Below are 19,128 nucleotides of genomic sequence, written 5' to 3'. Positions count from 1 at the left end.
TTTTTCCAACCATTAGCTATATTTAGAAATACATATATGTAAGAAATCCAAAAGAACTTATGGAAATGGAAATAGATATCTACGGAAACCAGCAAGTCTGGAGGCCTTCCTCTTGTCCAGCCTATCTGAAGATCTTAATAAGCTGGTTTGAAATTATTCTGCAAATCATCAGGATTCTTGAGGCTAAAAAGAGAAAAAAAACCCCAACTTAACTGAATCTAATGTAAGTCAATTCCATTTAGTTAAGGATTTCTTTACTTGCTTAGCAGCTATTTCCCAGTACTGATGTGAGAGCTATTACTAAAATACATGAGCCAGCTACTCCTCCTACAGGTCAACACATTGAGATCTTTACGGCTAAGAAACTGGTCCTGGTGTATCAGAAGGTGGCATATTTTTTTCAATGCCCCAGCCTCATTACAGGCAGCAGACTATTTCTGGAGGCAAACAAGCATTTTTTGCTGCCCCTTGCAGAAGAGAAGAGACTGTGATCTCAATTGTTTGTATTCATTAAAACCCTTTTACACATTTCATAACAGTAGGTTCTTTAACCCCAAGGCTTTGGCCAAATTCCAACTCAATTACTGTCTACCTGAAAATTCTCCCATTAAATTAGGATTGATGTATTTGTCTCCTCCCTTAAACTGGTGAGCAGCAGTGGCTTGAACTGTGAAGAGCTTTCTAGGCTTCATCTTCCAACTGGCTCATTTCAGGGTTAGGTTAGGAACATCAATACACTCCCGTGACACAGGCTTATATACCAAAATTAGTATCTGCTAAATGTTTCAACATGCACTTACAAAAAGACAGTAATTAAAGTGAAAAGCAGAACTCCACATTGTATCCAGAAAATAATCCAGAAAAGATCATGTGGAATAACTTGATGAAAAATCCACTGACAAATGGAGTTAGTGGATACAAGGCTGAAGATCTTAACTGCAGACTACCACAGTGTGTTAGCATTTTTTCAGATCCACCATGCGCATAAATGACAGCATTTCTACTTCTGTACATGGCAGAAATGTTTGTCATCCAGTGGTTACATGGACTATAAATTCATTTAACCATTTTTGTTCCTTTGATTGTAGCATTTGCTGGGGATGCTTAATTTGGTTTGTCCAGAATGACAATGAACAGTTTAGGTGTATTTTGTATTTCAGGCTGTTGATACAGTAGATCTTACACCACGTCTGCCTTGTGAGAAAGCTTTCAGTGAAATATTATGCATAATTAGAGAGAGTAGGATATGCACTCAGAGAAGAACAATTCCTTGAAATGTTTCTGGAAGGAAAAGGCTTGCCTAAGGGCAGATCACCCCATTTCATGGAAAAGCCAAGAAGGAAGTGGAGGAGCAGATCTGCGTGCAAGATGTGCAGTGGTTTGGGTACCAGCACCCTTGGATCTTTACACATTGTCTGGAAACACCTGCTTCTGAATTCCCTTCAGCAATTGCTCTTTCTCAGTTTACCACTGGTGCTGATGCTCCCACATGTTCACACACAACCACCTTTCCTCTCAAAGGGCTCCCTGGGGTCCAAGTACCAGCAGTGGCAATCCTTCTACAGGGGCTCTTGTGTTAGATGACAAGAACTACCTATGACCTTGAAGGGGGTCCTGCTGTGGGACAAGTGTTTTAGGGGGTGTAAGATGGAAAAAAAAAAGAGATAATGTGGTTGGATGTTTAGGAGAACCCCCAAAATAAAATCAACTGTATTAAAAGGACAGAATTTTAAATTATTACATTGCTATAAATTTTTCAATAAATTTGTTTAAAGGATTAATTATACCAGAACGAAGTAGTGATTTCTGTCTCACTAAAATGACTCTCTCTGGTGTTTCAAAAGTTTTTAGATTCATTTCTGCCTGCACCTATGGATTTCACGTCTAACAATTTTTAAAATATTTTTTTTCAAAATAAGATGAGAAGTGGTTGGTTAGATTCCAACAGACAACAGTCAGCAATATAAAATGCCTCCATGTTCAGAACAGCTTTCTCAGGTAGTGATTTCAGTGTCATATTTAGCTGAGCTAAGCGCAGATTGCCAGGGGATTGCCAGCTCCAGCTGTGCACTTCCACTCCCCTCCCTGCACTGGCACTCATTTAGCTTCCAATTCAGTCACATGGGGAAACTGATCCCACTGGAAACTTAGAAAAAAAAAATCTTCTTAGGCTTTATCCTGATCCTTCAGTGACTCTTGCTATCAGCAAGAGTCACTGAAGGATTGCATAACTAAGGTATTCAGCACACATATTTGGCATGTTTAAGCATAAGGAGAAAAGCATTCTTATGCATATAATACCACATGTAGCAATTTCTATATAGTAACGCTTTACAGAGTATTTCATACTATCTTTCAATGAAAGAAAAGATGTGCATCTGTTTTACTGATTAATTTACTAGCATGACAGGTCATTTAGTGCCTGGGTATATCAATGATGACGAAAAAAGAGGCTCCCCAGGGAAGTGGTCACAGCACCAAGCCTGACAGAGTTCAAAAAGCGTTTGGGCAATACTGTCAGGCACATGGTGTGACTCTTAGGGATGGTCCTGTGCAGGGCTAAGAGCTAGACTCGATGATCTTGGTGGGTCCCTTCCAACTCAGCACATTCTGTGATTCTGTGAATATGGGAATTTTGGCAGTGAAAATAAGGGTCAACTAAATCTCCTGGCTACAAAGCCAGTCTGCATCAAACATCCTGACGTCCAGCCCCATGCTTAGACCAACAAACACCATCAGGCTCTTGCCTTGCTTTATTAACAAGTACGCTCAGGAGTCTGCAAACACCTGACTGTCATGTCCCAATCAATGCTGCCACTTTGCAATGAATGGTGGTGCTGCGGATGAGGGTAGTTTGTACTTGCTGGCAAGCCTTGTGTGAAGAAGTTCAGTTAAAAACCCCAGTGCCTGGAAATGAGGAGCCATATAGAATGACTCTTTCCAAACTGCCTGCTTGGCTGTACGTGTAACAGATGGCACAGGCTGAATGGTTAATGCCATTACTTGGTCTACTGGCCTGGCTTGTGTGCTCCTGAGTGTTTTATACGGTCTCAGGAAACAGCAGCAAGCTTGTGTGATGACTTGCCACTGAGGCTTACTAAGATCTAGCTACATATTCATGACCTTTAGCCTAGCTGACTGATTTGGAGCTTTTTAAAACACCTGATTATATGGCTTTTCTTTTTTTTTTTTAATATAAATATGAATGAATTCTACATTCTGTATCTCCCTGATTTCCTATGAATGCCAGACATTTTCTGGTGAAGGCATTAATGAGCATAGGTTTGTGTGACTGACATTTTACTCTATTGGTACTTTAGATCTCTGCAGATGAAAATGCTGTGATATCATAGGAAATGTGTACTTTAATAGACAAACGGAGTACAAATCTGGTCTCCTCTGGCATGTTTAAGCCTGCTCCCTTTCTGAACTGTTGAACTACTGCAACAAGAACTGATATGACAGGATATAAATTTAGATTTGATTACTGACTATTATTTTTAATACGCACATTCATTACATCTATGAAGCTCAGTTGGCCCGGTATTCTGAATTTCTGTTTACAGTTAACCTTTCATTGTAAACAGTGGGCTACAGCAATTGAACTATCTTCATCACAGGTCTTAAAACCAGGACTTTCTCAGGCAGGAATGAAAGATGAGTTGAAGTTTTCTTATTTCACAGCAGCAAAATTAAAAGCAGAACATAATTTTTGCATAATGCAATGAAATAATATGAAAGGCTACAAGGGGAAATTTTATTCTGCCTCTGAAATATACATATTAGTTCAACATGATCTTACACAATTTGACAAGAGGATTTTCATTATTAATAAGATGAAATGTAAGGCTTCTAATTAAGTGGAAAACAAACCAATGTAAACTACACTCAGAACACACAAACCTATTAGGTTTTAAATTTAATAATAAATCATTTATCTAAAGCCCAGCTGATTTGTTGCATGATTTTACTTGATGAGAGTTTATTTCATTTCTGTGGTTTTCTTTCTTTCTTCAATCCTTACTATTCTTGCTGCCAATACAACAGTAAATTTGTTTATTTGAATCCCTATGCTCGAATGTAGCTACTCTAAATGACTGCCAGGTAACAAAATGTAATGGTCTCATTCAGAATTTACAAGTAAAATGAAACATCTAATATGAACAAAACACTAAATTAGAACTGCACTGTTGGACTGTAAAAACAAAAATACCAGAGAAAAAAATTGCAAATTTCATCAGAAAAAATCTTGAATAGCCCTTACTCATGTAAACCTTTGGAACCAAGTAACTAGTGACTTCAAAACAATTTTAAATACTATTTGCTGTGTAATTTGCCACATGAAGACCATTCAGAGAAAACCTTTAACAGGTAAAATTGTATCTGCATAGAATTGATGTAACTTGATTCTACCTGTCTGAAGCAATTACTGTTGCACAACAAACTAATTAACAACTATGAGTATTACACATAATTTTGCTCAGCTACTTGCATGAAACATGGGTGACTTACTGCAAGGTACCACACATGCAGCTGAAGCTGTGTAGTAACTCTTTGCTCTGTGATCTTTCAGTAGAAAATGACTGTTCATAAATGGTGAACAACTATCACCCTACAGATAACATATCTATTTCACTTACTCTGCCACGTTTTCACAGTTTCATAAGTCTTTAATTTTTAAGGAAATATTTTTCATATTATCACCTTTTAATAGATTTTATATAATCTGGAGAAAAATATTCCTGGGTTGTTTATTTTTCTGACAGACAAGGATACCAAATATCTTGCAACCTACTAAAGAATATGGACACAATACAAGTGTTGTATCGAGAAACTCTCAAAGTTTCTCAAATACCAAATACGTACCAGTCTCCCTATGGAATGCCAGGTTATTTTTAAGTGTATAGCCTTTTGAAAATGCTACCCTTAACAGCAGCAAGTACCATTTTATCTTATTTGCAGAAGTCCTAGGATTTGTACATATGATGATGGGTCCAGATGATCAGGATTGTATAGCAAAGAAATGCATCCCTCCCTCCACTTTCATCTGCTAAAGGTCACTGGGTTATGCTCCTTTCATCTGCAGAAATGGGAAGAAACAATAAAAGCTTTTTACACTAAGTCTTCCTACCTTTAGGACAGGCAAACGTACTTAAATGGTTCTAACAATTCTTTTTTCATGCATGCTAATAGGTATGAAAACATACATCTATTCAGACACCTCCTGAAACTGAGCCACCATGAAAGCCCAGAAAGCCTTTTTTCTAATAGGTGCCACAAAAATCATCAGAGGATAGCACAGAAGACCTAAGATGGGTCACAGTAAAATTATAATTGTTACTTATGGAAAGTGTTCTTTCATGTTTAAATCAAACCTCAATTATTTCAGCTTATTCCTTAGAAAGAAGTTAAACATAAATATGTTAGATGAGATCTTTTCTGATAAATGCATGTGGGACACAGAAGGAAAGAGAATCACAACAGATGACACCAAAAGAAAACTGTATCAAGTCAAACAGAATGATCACCTGAGTGTGTCTTTATTTGCCAGTATACACATCATATTTTTTAGAACATTATCACACTGGTTAATTTAAAATTCTCTAAGTAGAAGATGACATCAACAAAGACTGTGAGGAACAAAAAGGGAATTGGGGTAACTTTGGAAATTTGTAAACAGAGCCAAAATGTGTGTAAGGGCTAGGATTAGCTTGCCAAAATTAAAAAAGATTTTATTTTTTTAATGCAGATGCAGTTCCAATGGTTGAGCAAGCATTACTATCTTCTGAACAGTGAAGTCTGTTTTTGTTTACAATCTAATGAATTCCAAAGGAAAGTGACGACAACCAGTTTTAAAAGTGATTTTTCCTTTTTTTCAAATACTTTTCAGCAATTAAATTCACATGCAAAAAGCTGATTCCACATACAGAAAATACTTTGTAATATCCAAAGTCCTCAAACTGACAAAAATACATTTCACAGAGATAGAAGTAAACAAAATACAAATCCACAGCCGCAAAGTTTCAGATATGCAAAATGACTATTTTAATGCTGTGACAGATCCATGGTTTGAAAATATACTATAGCATGTTTCACTCAAACTAACATGGGATTAAAGTTACCTGTGCTGTACAGGTAAATATAACTAAAACCAGCTGGTGGCATTCTGGCTCTCCCCAGAATAGGAATGGGATGTGTATGCTGAAAGTCCAGAGTTTTTTTACAGAAAGAGAACTGACAACATTAAACTGTTCTTGCGCACTGGAAACCCTCAAGATTAATATACAGTAGCAGAAAAATGATAAAAGTAGTTTTTTGCTAGGTAGTAAGAAAGAAAATAAAACAACAAGAATCTGACAACACACAACTGGAGATACTGTAGATACAATGTGACACTTAATTATAAATCCCTCTGGGGATGTACAGTCTGACACCCAATGCGCAGATCTGCGTGTTCATCGCCAGAGCTCCCGTTTTCACCTGCTGTGGACTCAAATGCCATGAAACGTATGTCTTCCTCTGGATTACAATGACAGCTTCAAACAAACTTCTAAGACTTTAATAAGCTGCATAAACAGCTGCAAACAGTCATTTGCTCTAATTATGTTACTGTCAAAATAAAAAAAAAAAAAGGGGAATTTTTTCTTTTTAGGGAAATTTTAATTACCACTTATTCAGTTTGAAAAAGGAACGGAGAAAAAAAGCAGCTCAAGGAATACTGAAAATAGGTGTGAATTCAGTCACGGGTATTAGTTAAGGGCACCATGGTTCTGTACAGAAATGGAAGTATTACAACAAAATAAACAAATTCAAAAAAGGAAATGAGCACTGATATTTTACCTCTAAAACCTTTAGTAAAAACGCCCTTTTTTTTAATGCATATAAGTAGGAGCATGGTTGATGACTGCAATATACCCATTTTCTACAATCTTTGACTGATATATAAAAATAATTCTCTGACTTCTGTGTCAAACAGGACTTGCAAATATAACCTATTCCCATTAAAACTGTGCTTGGTGTCTTAAATATTTAAGGCTATACATGCACTGAAATTTAAGGAATTTCAGGTTGAAACAGTAGTTCAAAACTGTGTTATATTACATAAATTATACAATGAAGGGACACCGGTAGGAAATGTACATACAATGCAGCATCAGTCTGTTCCTGTAAGACCAGCATACACAAGATAATTATTGTACAATATCAGGACTTCAGACACAGGAAAGCCAAATCTGTTCTCAAAATAGCACACTTCAGATATAACATGGGTAAACCAAGCTAATTTGACAGCACTGACTGACTTACATTTTTGTTTGTAATAGGATTTTGATTAAAATGCACCAAGAAATACAACCTAAACACTTTGCTACTGATACAACAATGCACATCCGGTCAGAAAAGAGGTATCTGGAATTCTCAGCTGGGAGTCAGATTTACAGAAGCCTATTTTATATTTGTTAACAGAGATCCATCATATCATTTCTGTCTTTAAGTAATAGCAAGTGCAAACATTATTTGTCCAAATAATTAGAAACAGACTTGGTTCTTTGGTTAACACCATGTGACTTACATCAGACACAGGAATCAATTAAGAATAAACAGTCATATGAGGAAGTTTCTTGGACAGGGGGTGAGGAAGGAAATGGGAAAACTTCAAATTCAAAGAAATTTAAAGCACTGTGTTTAACTGAACTGCCCTTTGAAACCTCCTGGACTAGAAATAATCAGTTTAAGACATCTCTTCAGTTGCAGTGACATTGCTTACACACCATAACTTTAGTTTCTCTACGTATTAGTTTTATACAAAAGAAGGAAGGCACCGAGTGCATCGGTGACATACAGGCAGTATAAAAGTATGCAAGAAAATGCTACATACTGTATATTCCATACTTTTTAGAAATGTGGTGAATGTGTGCTATCTCTACGCAATATAATGCTTCAAAATCCTTATATCCCAATGAAAGAATGAATTAAGATGTGAAATACATTTTAATAATCTTGCTGATAACAGCACAATTCAATATTTGTATTCACTAAGATCAGTTACTAGCTTATAGTCACCAGAAAAACAAGTTCAAAATCACTGAAGATCAAGGGAACTATAATCTATAACTACACTTTGGGACAGAGCCAGCAGCCTGTATTCATGACAGATGTCCCACTAAGAATGGAGAGGAGGCTCAGTTTTACCACTGTTATTCATGTTAGTAGTGCCTTTCTCTGAGACATCCCAAGAAATAGATGGAACTACTTACAGGGAAAGGTACTACACAACATGAAATACATCTGGTTAAACCAGGACCTGAGTAAAAGGCAGAAGGTTCAGGCCCTTAGTCATTATATTAGCACTTTTGATTGTTTTAACAGTGATATAGCTTGCTCATAGAGCATTAAATTTTACATTGTTAAATCTTATATAAAAATAGGTAAGAAAGCTCTGTAAGAAAGTATATATACTATATAAGGAGAAATCTCTCCTTAAAAAAAGCAAAGAAAGGGAAAAATTGAATAAAAGGTTTCACTAATTACACTTTGTCATGAAAATCACATTAAAAACAGTTATCGTAAACAAAACAGTACTGAGCACTAATGAACCTTGTGGTTTACTGGAAAGGACAGTAAACTAGCTGTATAGTAAAAAAAGATCATTGCTCTATCTCCTTTTTTGTAAATATTCCCTAATACATTCAACTGCTTAGAAATTTTCTTAAAATGTCATAATAAGCCATTTGCAAAACTGACTATCAAAACTGGTTCAAAGCCCTGCTCCTTGCTTGCACTATGGCCTAGAGATTACATCTCAAAGCTATGATAATGCTTTTAGTTAATTCTGTAAATTCATTCAAACTCATGCTTTGTAAATAAACCAAAAGTTAAAAAGCAATCCACTTTAGACCCTCGGCATGCAGTGAATGTCCATGGGATTCGCAAAACATAGCAAAAAAATTGTATTGATACAATGGGCAAGACTCTTGTCCTCAGATATAAGAGACAAAAGGATGACATTAATTACATCCCTGAATGTCCATGAGGTATTCCTTCAGTGGTATGGTATTACTGCTTCTGCTCTCCTGAGTAGGGTCTTTATGCCAGCTCGACCAGTACATGCTTCCAAGGAAGTGAATGGTTCCTTCTTGCTATAAGCCAGCCTTGCCCATTTTCTGGGCATAGCTGTTTCTTGGTCTTCATTCCTACAGGAGCAATACTACCCACTTTCCTAATTCCTGGCACATTCCTCCACATAAGGATCTTATTTCTATGTTGTACCAGTGTAAGCCTGAACAGTAAAACCTGATCCAGCATGTACCAGGCCCATTTATTAATTCAGTCACATCACCTAATGTAAGAACTAAGCTTGCCAGCATTAACATAACTGTGCCATATTCAGGTAGGCATAATATAAGCAGATACACTGGGTGCATAAAATTTCTGCATAGTCTGCAGAAAGGAAAAAACCCTGCCTGAACTTAAGGAGGGGCAGTGATAAGTTCTTAAGGCTAAACTAATCCATGTCACTACAGGCCAGTTGGCACTCGCCCTACTCACCTTGGGCAAAAAAACCCCATCTACCTCTGTAAAATACAGTAGTTTAGAAGCCACGCGATGCCCACACAGACCAGCGCTGCTTTGAATGTATGAAATTCCACAATTCCCATGTCACAGTTTCTCTGAGTAGGACCCTCCGAGGGCCACAAGGCTCCAAGTGTGGAATTTGAGTCACTATCACCGCTACTGCCTGAAGATATCTCTTATTTTAATGCTCTCGCTCTCAGATGACATCTCTTCAACTGGCATTGTTGATTCAGTGACAAGGAAATGCTCCTGTGACTTTCCCCTCAAAATCAATCATCAGAACAAAGTAGTCTGAAATCCAGCTGTGATGCACTACAAAATCTAGCAGTTGAGTTAGAGACCAAAAACACAGAACATTCTTGAAGGCTCGTTCTAACAATAAATTTTGCTGAATGTTCCAGTTAAAATTATCAAGATGTTCGGGAACTGCTTTAACATTTTTAATACTAAGCTTGAAAAATATTTCAAAATCTGAGAAAAGGAAGAAACAAATATAAGAGAGAATGATTAAATAACAAGTTTGTGACAATATCCGGACATTTGTTTTTCTACCTTCATTCATAACTGAAATCACATTTGGCTGTTCTGCAGGTTCCATGCTGCACCACTTCTCTAACCTACCAATCCTATTGTTCTTCACACTTTCAGGGTGAGGTCTGCTCTCCTGTTGATGCCCATGGGCTCCTCTCACTAACAGTAACAGTGGGCAGGCATGCACATCAGTCAGAGAATTAAATGGATGTTTAGTTGATACCGAGAATTCAGCTTCAGGAGGAAGTCAGTCTGTCTTACAAGTGACAAGCCATAATTTTAAAGACTGCTTTAAACAGGACAGATTTTTTCCTCCAGAGAAGTGTGATAAGGAAGTAAAGGGCTCAATACAATTATGAGTTCAACGAAAGGGCATTCTGCTGTTAGTTTCAAGTTGAAACAGCTCAGGCCAAAAGGCCTCCCCTCAACCCTCATTCCCCTCAGAATTTTTGTTAGAATTGGTATGTGTAATAGTAATCTGTATTCAATTTCTACATTAAAATGTCTCCCACAAAGAAGTTTTCTTCTTCTGCTTCACTACATTAAAACTGATGGTTTTCATTTCAGAAATCTTTGGGAGTTGGACAGGTCACAGAAATTTTGCACCAGTACCCTAAAGTAAGTGGTGCAGAATGTCCCTGACTTCTAAGGCCCAGTGACTGCCCCAGACAACTTCTCAGGGTGCTGGGGAGTTTGCAGGAGTGAGTCATTGAGGAGAAAAGAGAAAAAATCAACAACACAAATTTTAGACAACAAAAAAATTGCTCCAAAGGTGTGACAAATTGGAAGGTACTGATGCTGACGCTACATCTGCCATTAAGAATCGTTGCAAAAATTTACAGAGAAAAATATGTCCCACAGTAAATGCCATAAAATCTGTTTTCAGCTCAAGTGTTTTCTTGATGGATAAACAATGTTCAGCTCTAGTAAGAGTACATACATTCATTCTGAGGGCTCACCCATATTTCCAAATCTAATTATTAATGAGCTTAGAGGACATGAATTGCATTTAGAAATAGTGTCATATTTCTCCCGTAGCAGAACTTAACACCTTGCCTAACTTCTGCCTTGGCAGTCAGACCTCACAGTGTGATTACAATGTGGATGTTTTAAGTCCTGAGTGTGAGGAAGCACCACGGTGACCAAGGATTGAATCTTCCCAGTGCTATCCTCCTTCCCTGTGCCACCTGGCTGAACTGGAAGTGCAGCACAACTCTGCTGACTTCTTGCCTCCATGCATGTGGGAGACAGCGATGTCCTGCAGGAGCTGTACAACCTCTCATCTTTCTGTGCAGTGATTTCATGCTTGGCTGTCCTGCCCTTCACAACCCTGCCCTTACCATGGAAAGGAACTAACCAACTTTTTCACATTCATAATACTTTAAGACAACCTATGTGAAATGTTCTAAACATTAAACCAAATGGTTTATAACAGAAAGGATGCGATATTTTCAAGAATAGAATCTGCAAAAACGTCACTGTTCTATAATTATTTAAGGCTACACTGACAGGAAACAGATTCGATTCAAGATCTGCAATCTCTACATGGTATACTGGCACACAGAAAAGTAATTAGTTTGGTAATTTTTTCCAAGTGCTCACTGTACTTTTGAACAAAGGCAAACAACAAAAAGCTATGAAAAAAACCACAGCCAACTCTGAGGAAAACACAAGTGCCTCTAATTTGTTAGTGATACTTGGTTCTTTAGAAATTCTGTTCCGGGTTTATGACCTAACTGAATGCACAAAACCACACTGTATGTGTAAGCCCTTATGCAGGGTTTAAAAAATCCACAATATCTAAAGGCAGACTTCAAATACAAAAGTATAGGTTTGCATAAGCAATAAGAAAAACAAAATTACAAACAAATCAAATAATAAGAATGCATTCTAGGAAGAAAAAACAACATGACAGCTATTGGTACTATAATTAACTCACAAAAATCCCAAGACGAATCCAATTATTGGTGTGACTGGTTTTGCATGGCAAATCCATATTCTACTGCCTCAAAATTAAACATTCATTTACATTCTTTATACATTGAGTTCCTAGGCTTTGTACAGTATAAATCCAAGCAAACCAATCCTGCTTCTGTGAAACACAGTCTGGTCCTGGATACTTTAGGAAAAGTCACGTGACCTAGAGAGAAATTCATCTTTCCTAATGTGCCCAACACGAACAACTATAAATCTCTGCTGTGTCTAAATTAAGATTTCAGTGCCTTAGAAATCTAAATGATTAGATGGAAAGCTGAAGCAAATCAACCTACAAACAGAAACGCACATCATGACACGGTTTGAGTTTGGTTTTGTAAGAGGTTATTTGCTGCACCTTCCAAACTGACTTCTTCATTTGTTCAATTGTGACGTTAAGTACATTCTCCACTAGAATTAACTGGCTCAGTTTTTGCTGTTAAATATTGTACATTATTTTATATAGCAAAACTTGTACAAAGAGACAACCATCAAGAGACAACTTTCAGCTTCAGGAAAGAGCATCCAAATATCCACAAAGAGAATGGATAAAAACACTTCCACATCCACTGAAAAATTGCTTTTGTACAGCTTCTAAGTCATTGTTTCTATTACACGGGAAACTGAAAGGATTGTGAAAATCTGAGCATCTTCCTTATGCATATAAAATTAATGTCAATTTTTTATTAAATTCTACGCTCAACACTATATTTCACAAACTGATCAACAAAAAGGACTGAAAGAGTATTGCTGCAAGACCGTTCCTGTTTAAAGAAAGTTTTTGCATTATTTGTATTTAGTAAATAAAGCTTCTGTAAATGAAGCAGCAGCACAATATCAGGAGGAAAAAAACCCAAAAAGGTCTGTAATAGTGTTTAATCTTTAAATCCATAAAAACTGAAAGCCCAGCTCTGCAAATAAACCCATCAAAAGGCACCAAATAAACCAAGATGTGGAATTACAATATACTTTAAAAAGGACTTACTGCAATTGTTAAGTAGTGTGAGAATTTGAGAACCATGTGAAATATCTTTATTATAGCATACTCACCTTCACCAATCTCACTGTACTTGACAGTCTGTAAAATGCAAGGTCAGGATTGTTCAGAGACAGTATAAAGAAATTCAAGAGAAAAACATTTGTCCTAATGAGAACGCTCCAGACTAACACTAATTGTCTCAACAAAATCCAACACTTCAGTCTTCTACCCACCAAGTGCTACAACAGTCAGTGAGGTCCTGTATTAGTAAGATATCACCATCATTTATAAGAAAAAAAAAATCACTTGCTTCCCATACAGCAACAATTAAAAATAAATGGAACTTATTCATTACTGGCAAAAAGAACATTTGAATTGGGAAGCTTTTTAAAAATAAATATGTTTACTCAATAACCCACAATTTCAGTAATACGAATTAGATTCAGCAGTCAGTAAATTAGCGTGAGTCCAGCTAAAGCATTTGGGACAAATAGGAATCTCAGAAGCACTGATATTTCCCCAATTTTGGTGGATGCCACAAGTGTTTATCTGATGGCAAACCTTCTTGTAATACTGTGACTTCTCAACTGCGTCATTAGAAAGCTGTGTTTCCCAGCCTGAACACAAGCAAAGCAAACTTCTATTTTGCATGGGAACATTCATTCAATTGCTGAAAAATCACTAGAAATATAACTTACTGATGTTCTCTTCTTCAAGAAGAAATGTAAAAACTCCTTGTCTGCTCTCTAGTTCCAGCGAACAGCATATGGTAGTTCCTAAAAGAGCTCAGAAGAGACTCAAACACATACCTGCTTCAAGCAAAGCCATAGTATTTCACATTCATTCAGAGCAGTTCAACTGCTGCCACTTCTTCACAGTCTTTCAGCCTAACTTCGATCTGATGATATTTTAAAGAAATCTGTATCAATTTGTTTAATGAAAATATATTTTAGTAAAGTCGTGCTCTATGAGCTTCCTACATTGGAATACATGAATACTGGAAGTGCTTTCAACAGAAAGTTACATAGTTTTACAGTACAACCTGTCTAAGGAGTTTTGGAAGGGACCAAACCAATGATCTGGTCTCTTTGGATTAGGCAGAAGTACAGGCAAGAGGGAAAAACCCAATTTATGCCATATATAGAGCTCGTTCCTGTCACAGATTGAAGAAACATTAGTTTGATGTTGAAGTTCACCTGATGCCCAAATGCTAGTATTTTTCAAACCAACTGCATATCAAAAAATGAAAACTTACTTGTACTAAGCTCCTGGAAAGAAACTCAGTGTAAAACAACAGTATATTTCTATTTGCTATATTACTAAGTGTTCTTTCACCAGTGGGTTGGGGTTTTTTTGCTTTTGCTAGACAGACCATTAACTTTTTCTCAAAGTGCAAACTATTGACCTTTAATCTGAATGCAGGCAGGTCAGAAGCTACAGTATTAAAGCAATACAAAAAGTACACAAGGAGGAGCTTACATTAATTCAAAGAACCTTACACAAAATGTTTCTGAATTGAAAACCACAAAACAAACCCAAACAAATACAGCATCAGGTGGATGGGGAAGGGACTGCTAATGTGTCTGTGTACAGCAAGGCTTCTCTGACACCAAGGAAGTTTATGACACTAAGTGAAGATTGTATATTAAATCCCGCCATTTTGCATCTTGTGCATTCTTTATGATGGAATGTTGATCTCAATTTTTGTTTTTTTACTCCCATAACAGGTCTGTTGATTGTGACCAGGGATGATCATCTTCTCAGGAGAACAAACTCCCTTTAAACCATGACCACACTTCCTATCATCCATTATGATTCTAGTAAAGTATGCCATCTACACACTTGCTGTCCTTTAGATTCTTTCATTTCAGTCCAGTGATTGAGTTCATCTTCTCCTGAGCTGTTGAGACCTAAGGAAATCCACCCTATCATCTCTTTTCGTTTCATGCTGCGCTTATTATATACAGACAGTATGAGTGTCACATCTGACAGCTGAAACAGAGCCACCTGGAAAACGAAGGTTTCTTTGTACACTGGATTTGGCTGTCCTCGGCGGATGGAAGTTTTGCATTTGGACATCTCTTGCCCCATCGAGTTCAGCAGTGTTAACTTAACATATGTATCTATAAAATAAATCATATTTGGAATGTCAGATATCTTAGAACAAAAGTTTTGGAGAACAAGATATGTACAAGAAACAAGGATATGGTGTATACCAGGATGACTGAACACAGCTTAGTTTAGACACATGGAAAGATGACAAGTAAGCAAAATATTACAAACACACTAACAAATTAACTAGCTTCATTACTATGTACATGGGTTAAGTTAAAGGTATACCTCATAATCCTCTTCCCGTTGATCCCCCTTATTTAGTCTAAAGAAACTTAAATTGCATTAACACTTAGCAAGCTCCAACTAGGCACAACACCGTAAAGCATACCACTGAATTTTCAAAGAATATGAATAAATGAAGTGGAATAAAGGCAACTAATGAAGAGGAAAAAAAATAACATTGATACGCAGTGACTATATCAAAACAGCCAGAATAAAATGCTTAAGAATAATCTCTGCATGGATGCGGTTCTCACTTTGGGCTTTTCAGTTTTATTTATTTTGAAGACCAAAATGTAGCAAAGTTCATTCAAAGATGGAAGTTTACACAATACAAAAACCCTATTAATTCCTAGATTCATGAAGGAATACATTAAATACATGTTTAAAGAGAAACAAGTTTTTGCATAATTCAAGATGATTGTTTAAAATATAGTTCGTACAGTACTCTTAAGTCGCACATTTAAGAAGCTGATGCAAGTAATGTAGTTAGCACACATTAAGCGTTAGCATTTTGGTATAAACCCTTATTTTTAAAGCTCTATTTTCCTTTGACCAGAAGCACCAAACCATGCTCCTGTAGAAGGATGCACATTTCATGAAGTTAACTGATGACAGGCAACATAAAACTGTATACAACTATCTTGTGTTTTATTCTTTATTCCTATCTCATTCTTGTTAATGGATAACATTAACTAAAGATTGGAGTTTATGTAAAAAGAAACAAATTGAATATTTTCACTTTGCAGGTACACTGAAATCCCAACATCCATAATCAGAGATAAATGCAACTTTTGCATTAGAAATTGCCACAAAAAATAAACATATACATTTATAAACTGATATGCAGGCAGCCGTGGAAATTTTACTGCTGGCACATTTTCTTTTGCATGAAAAAGACAACATCCAATTAGTTTCTACAGGAACTCACCTCGGATTATATAAACCTGTCCACCTATCAAGTGTTTTAGACAACAGAACAGTCCGTCTGACAACAGGGGGTGGAAAGCAGTAAAAGAAATAATGACCAGATGTCAGTAGTTGGGTGAGAGAGGATCAAAGGTTAAAGTTTAAGAGGAAACACTATTCACTGGACTGGAAGAACACAAAACCTTAGCAGCATAGATCAGAAAAAGGACTGAACAAAAGGATTGTAAGGTAAAATTTAATGAAATGAAAATTTTGTGCAGTTTTTGTGTAATCTTTAACAAAAATTACACCACTTACATAATGGGTTATCTTAGCACTAATAGCCACTGGGTTCTAAAACACACTCAACATAGCAAGAATCATGCAAATGATTAGGTTGTAGCAAAAAATCACTGTATCCTTTTTAACAAAACTTATTCTTTTTCATGCAAACTCCAGCATATTTAGAAAAACTGCACATAGTAATTAAACTTCACCTATTAAAAGCAATAAAATGAAAAATCACTGAACTGAAAACTAAGCTGGTTTTGCTCTTAGCTTTTATAGTTACTGATATCTGATTCTTATACTTTAGTTCTTGAGTAGTGATGAACCTGGGCATGAGAATGACTCTGATCTAATCTCTAAAAATAGCTAAGGGACACTTATATCTGAAATTCAACTATGGGTCTCTATTTAGAATGTAAAGATCTCACTTGTTAAAATCCATGTATTTATGGATTTAATGTGTGTGTGCATGCATACACACACATGCATTTAATATGCAAAAGCTCATACCCTGTTTCAACAAAACTTTAAAGAATATTAAGAAGCATCTTTTTCTCAGACAAAATATTAATTGTCACACAGAGAAACAAAGACACATTCCAACATCCACTGTTATCACCTGCAGAATTTGGCCTATTTGCCTGTACTCAGTTGTTAAATTAGCTACTATATAACATATAAATATGCAGCAGAGGAGTTTGTACTACCAAGAAGTAGAAATTTAGTATTCAGTTTATATTTGCTGCAGAAGCACTTCACAAAAATTCACAGATTCACAACCCTTAGACTACAGAAAGGATTGCATGTGGGAAAGAATAATTGCTTCCATTTCTATCATTGTTTCTCAACACATGAATGAAAACTGAACTGCACATGTACTTTTCAGCACTTCTCAGGATTTTGGACCACTGGTACTCTGAACAACAAATCTGACCAGAACATTTCATCCCTATGGGCCTTAGTTTTCATTTTGTGGAAATGATGGCACAGATTGAGGCTGGAAGGTGTCCACAATGGATTCAACAAGGAGTTAGGAAAGGGCAGTGGTATGCATCTGGGTCCAGGAGTTTAAAAGAAGGTGGCACCACTACTGGGGTGAGGGGAGGGGGATGGCACAAAACACCCCACAGAGGAAATCTAGATTCCACAATATCCTGTGCATGGTTTTACCAGACCCAGAAAGTGCATTAGTTTCCAGCTTTCTAAGAAACAACAGAACTCCAAACCCACATTTGCCTAAACAGAACTGGACTATTATTATTATGAATATCAAAACTTTTCCCTATCCTTCACAGGAGATGACAAAAGACAACATGAAAAATCTTCCTTCCAAAAAGATTAGACAGAACATGGTATTACAGGGCTATGTGCCATATTCTATGCTGCTTTCTTGCACTCTGAAACAGATTTTTGACCCCATTCACACACACAACTATTAGCTACACAGCATGGGCCCACAGAGCATATTTTGGGAATTAACATAGCAGGGAATGAACACCTCTGTTTACAAAACAAGTACTGAACCCCTCCTAATGTGCATATTCTAAATATTAAATAAAAATTGCCTATCTCTGAGATTCCAGAAAGATAAGCATCTGTTTTTGCTTTAAGGACACACATGATCCCTCTCTCCAGATCTTCTCTCCCTTTCATTCCTTCTCTCACCCCGGTGTCATAGGACCTCCTTGGCTTTCCCCATCTATTTCCATACCTTATCTCCAAATAGGTGACTCTGGGGCAGCTACCTAATTATATAAAAGTGTTAGAGATTCGTCTTTTGCCTTCCTTCTCTGGTCATGCCAACAAAGTCTGGCTCCATCAGTGTGAAAAGTATAGAGAAAGCAAAGCAGAGTAAGGTGAACCAATTAATGAATAGAATAAACATGGGTGAAGAAAGCAGAAAAGATGAGAGAGTATCAGTATCAAGTTGTCTGGCTTACTTCCTAAACTCTGGAGACAAAAGGGAGATATGCAAACCACTTACAAAATGTTGGCAGCCGGCTACATAATCCAGTAGTGCCAGATAATCTGCTAGTGCCATACTAATCTCGGGTTTAAGAAACAGAGTGGCTAAAGCCTTAGCCTCCAGACAAAATCAAAAGGAACAGGTAGCTAAGTCTCATTAACACTTATGTAAATCAGACTCATCACCTTAAAAACAATAAAAAATATTTTTTAAAGAAGTTCATTACTGAACTTTCTCAAGCTGAAAAGAACTAGAGACAGTAATAACATTCTCTGTGTGTGACATTCCATCTGGCCCCAGTTTAGAAGTATATGAAGTTCACAGATATTTCAGACAAATGTATTTTTGAACAAGTGATTCAACACACAGTTCAAGTCCTTTCTGATGGTGAACATTCCTTCTGTACAGTAAATATGTGAAAGATCTCAAGTGTTTTCTCCGTTGTCTTCACTGACATTCCAAAGTTACATCTATTACTACATATATACAGGCACATAAGCAATTAATGACTGCAGTATCAACCCCTCTAGGAACAGCAATAACAGTTCAGAGTGTTTATATTAATATTAACTGG

At 36.7% G+C, this 19,128-nt stretch overlaps 1 protein-coding gene across 7 annotated transcripts in view; it reads right to left on the bottom strand.

Annotated features, from left to right (window-relative positions):
* Positions 1 to 5,521: 5,521 nt before the first annotated feature.
* Positions 5,522 to 19,128, bottom strand: part of SYT14 (synaptotagmin 14) — a 91,980-nt gene continuing 78,373 nt past the window's right edge. For 4 of the 7 annotated variants that reach the window (XM_027682033.1, XM_027682035.1, XM_027682029.1 and 1 more), the window contains 2 exons: positions 16,323 to 16,379; positions 5,522 to 15,180 (listed from right to left, as the gene is read on the bottom strand). In XM_027682033.1, coding sequence (XP_027537834.1) covers positions 14,867 to 15,180; positions 16,323 to 16,379 — 371 coding nt within the window. In that variant the 3' untranslated portion in view covers positions 5,522 to 14,866. The remainder of the gene's footprint in view (positions 15,181 to 16,322; positions 16,380 to 19,128) is intronic. The other 3 variants (XM_027682034.1, XM_027682030.1, XM_027682032.1) reach the window with 1 other exon arrangement.

Source organism: Neopelma chrysocephalum, unplaced genomic scaffold (genome assembly GCF_003984885.1).
Source record: "Neopelma chrysocephalum unplaced genomic scaffold, ASM398488v2 Primary Assembly neopelma1_61b, whole genome shotgun sequence".
Taxonomy (NCBI): domain Eukaryota; kingdom Metazoa; phylum Chordata; class Aves; order Passeriformes; family Pipridae; genus Neopelma; species Neopelma chrysocephalum.
The sequence above is the reverse complement of the archived record's forward strand: the minus strand, read 5'-3'. Positions and strand labels throughout refer to the sequence as shown.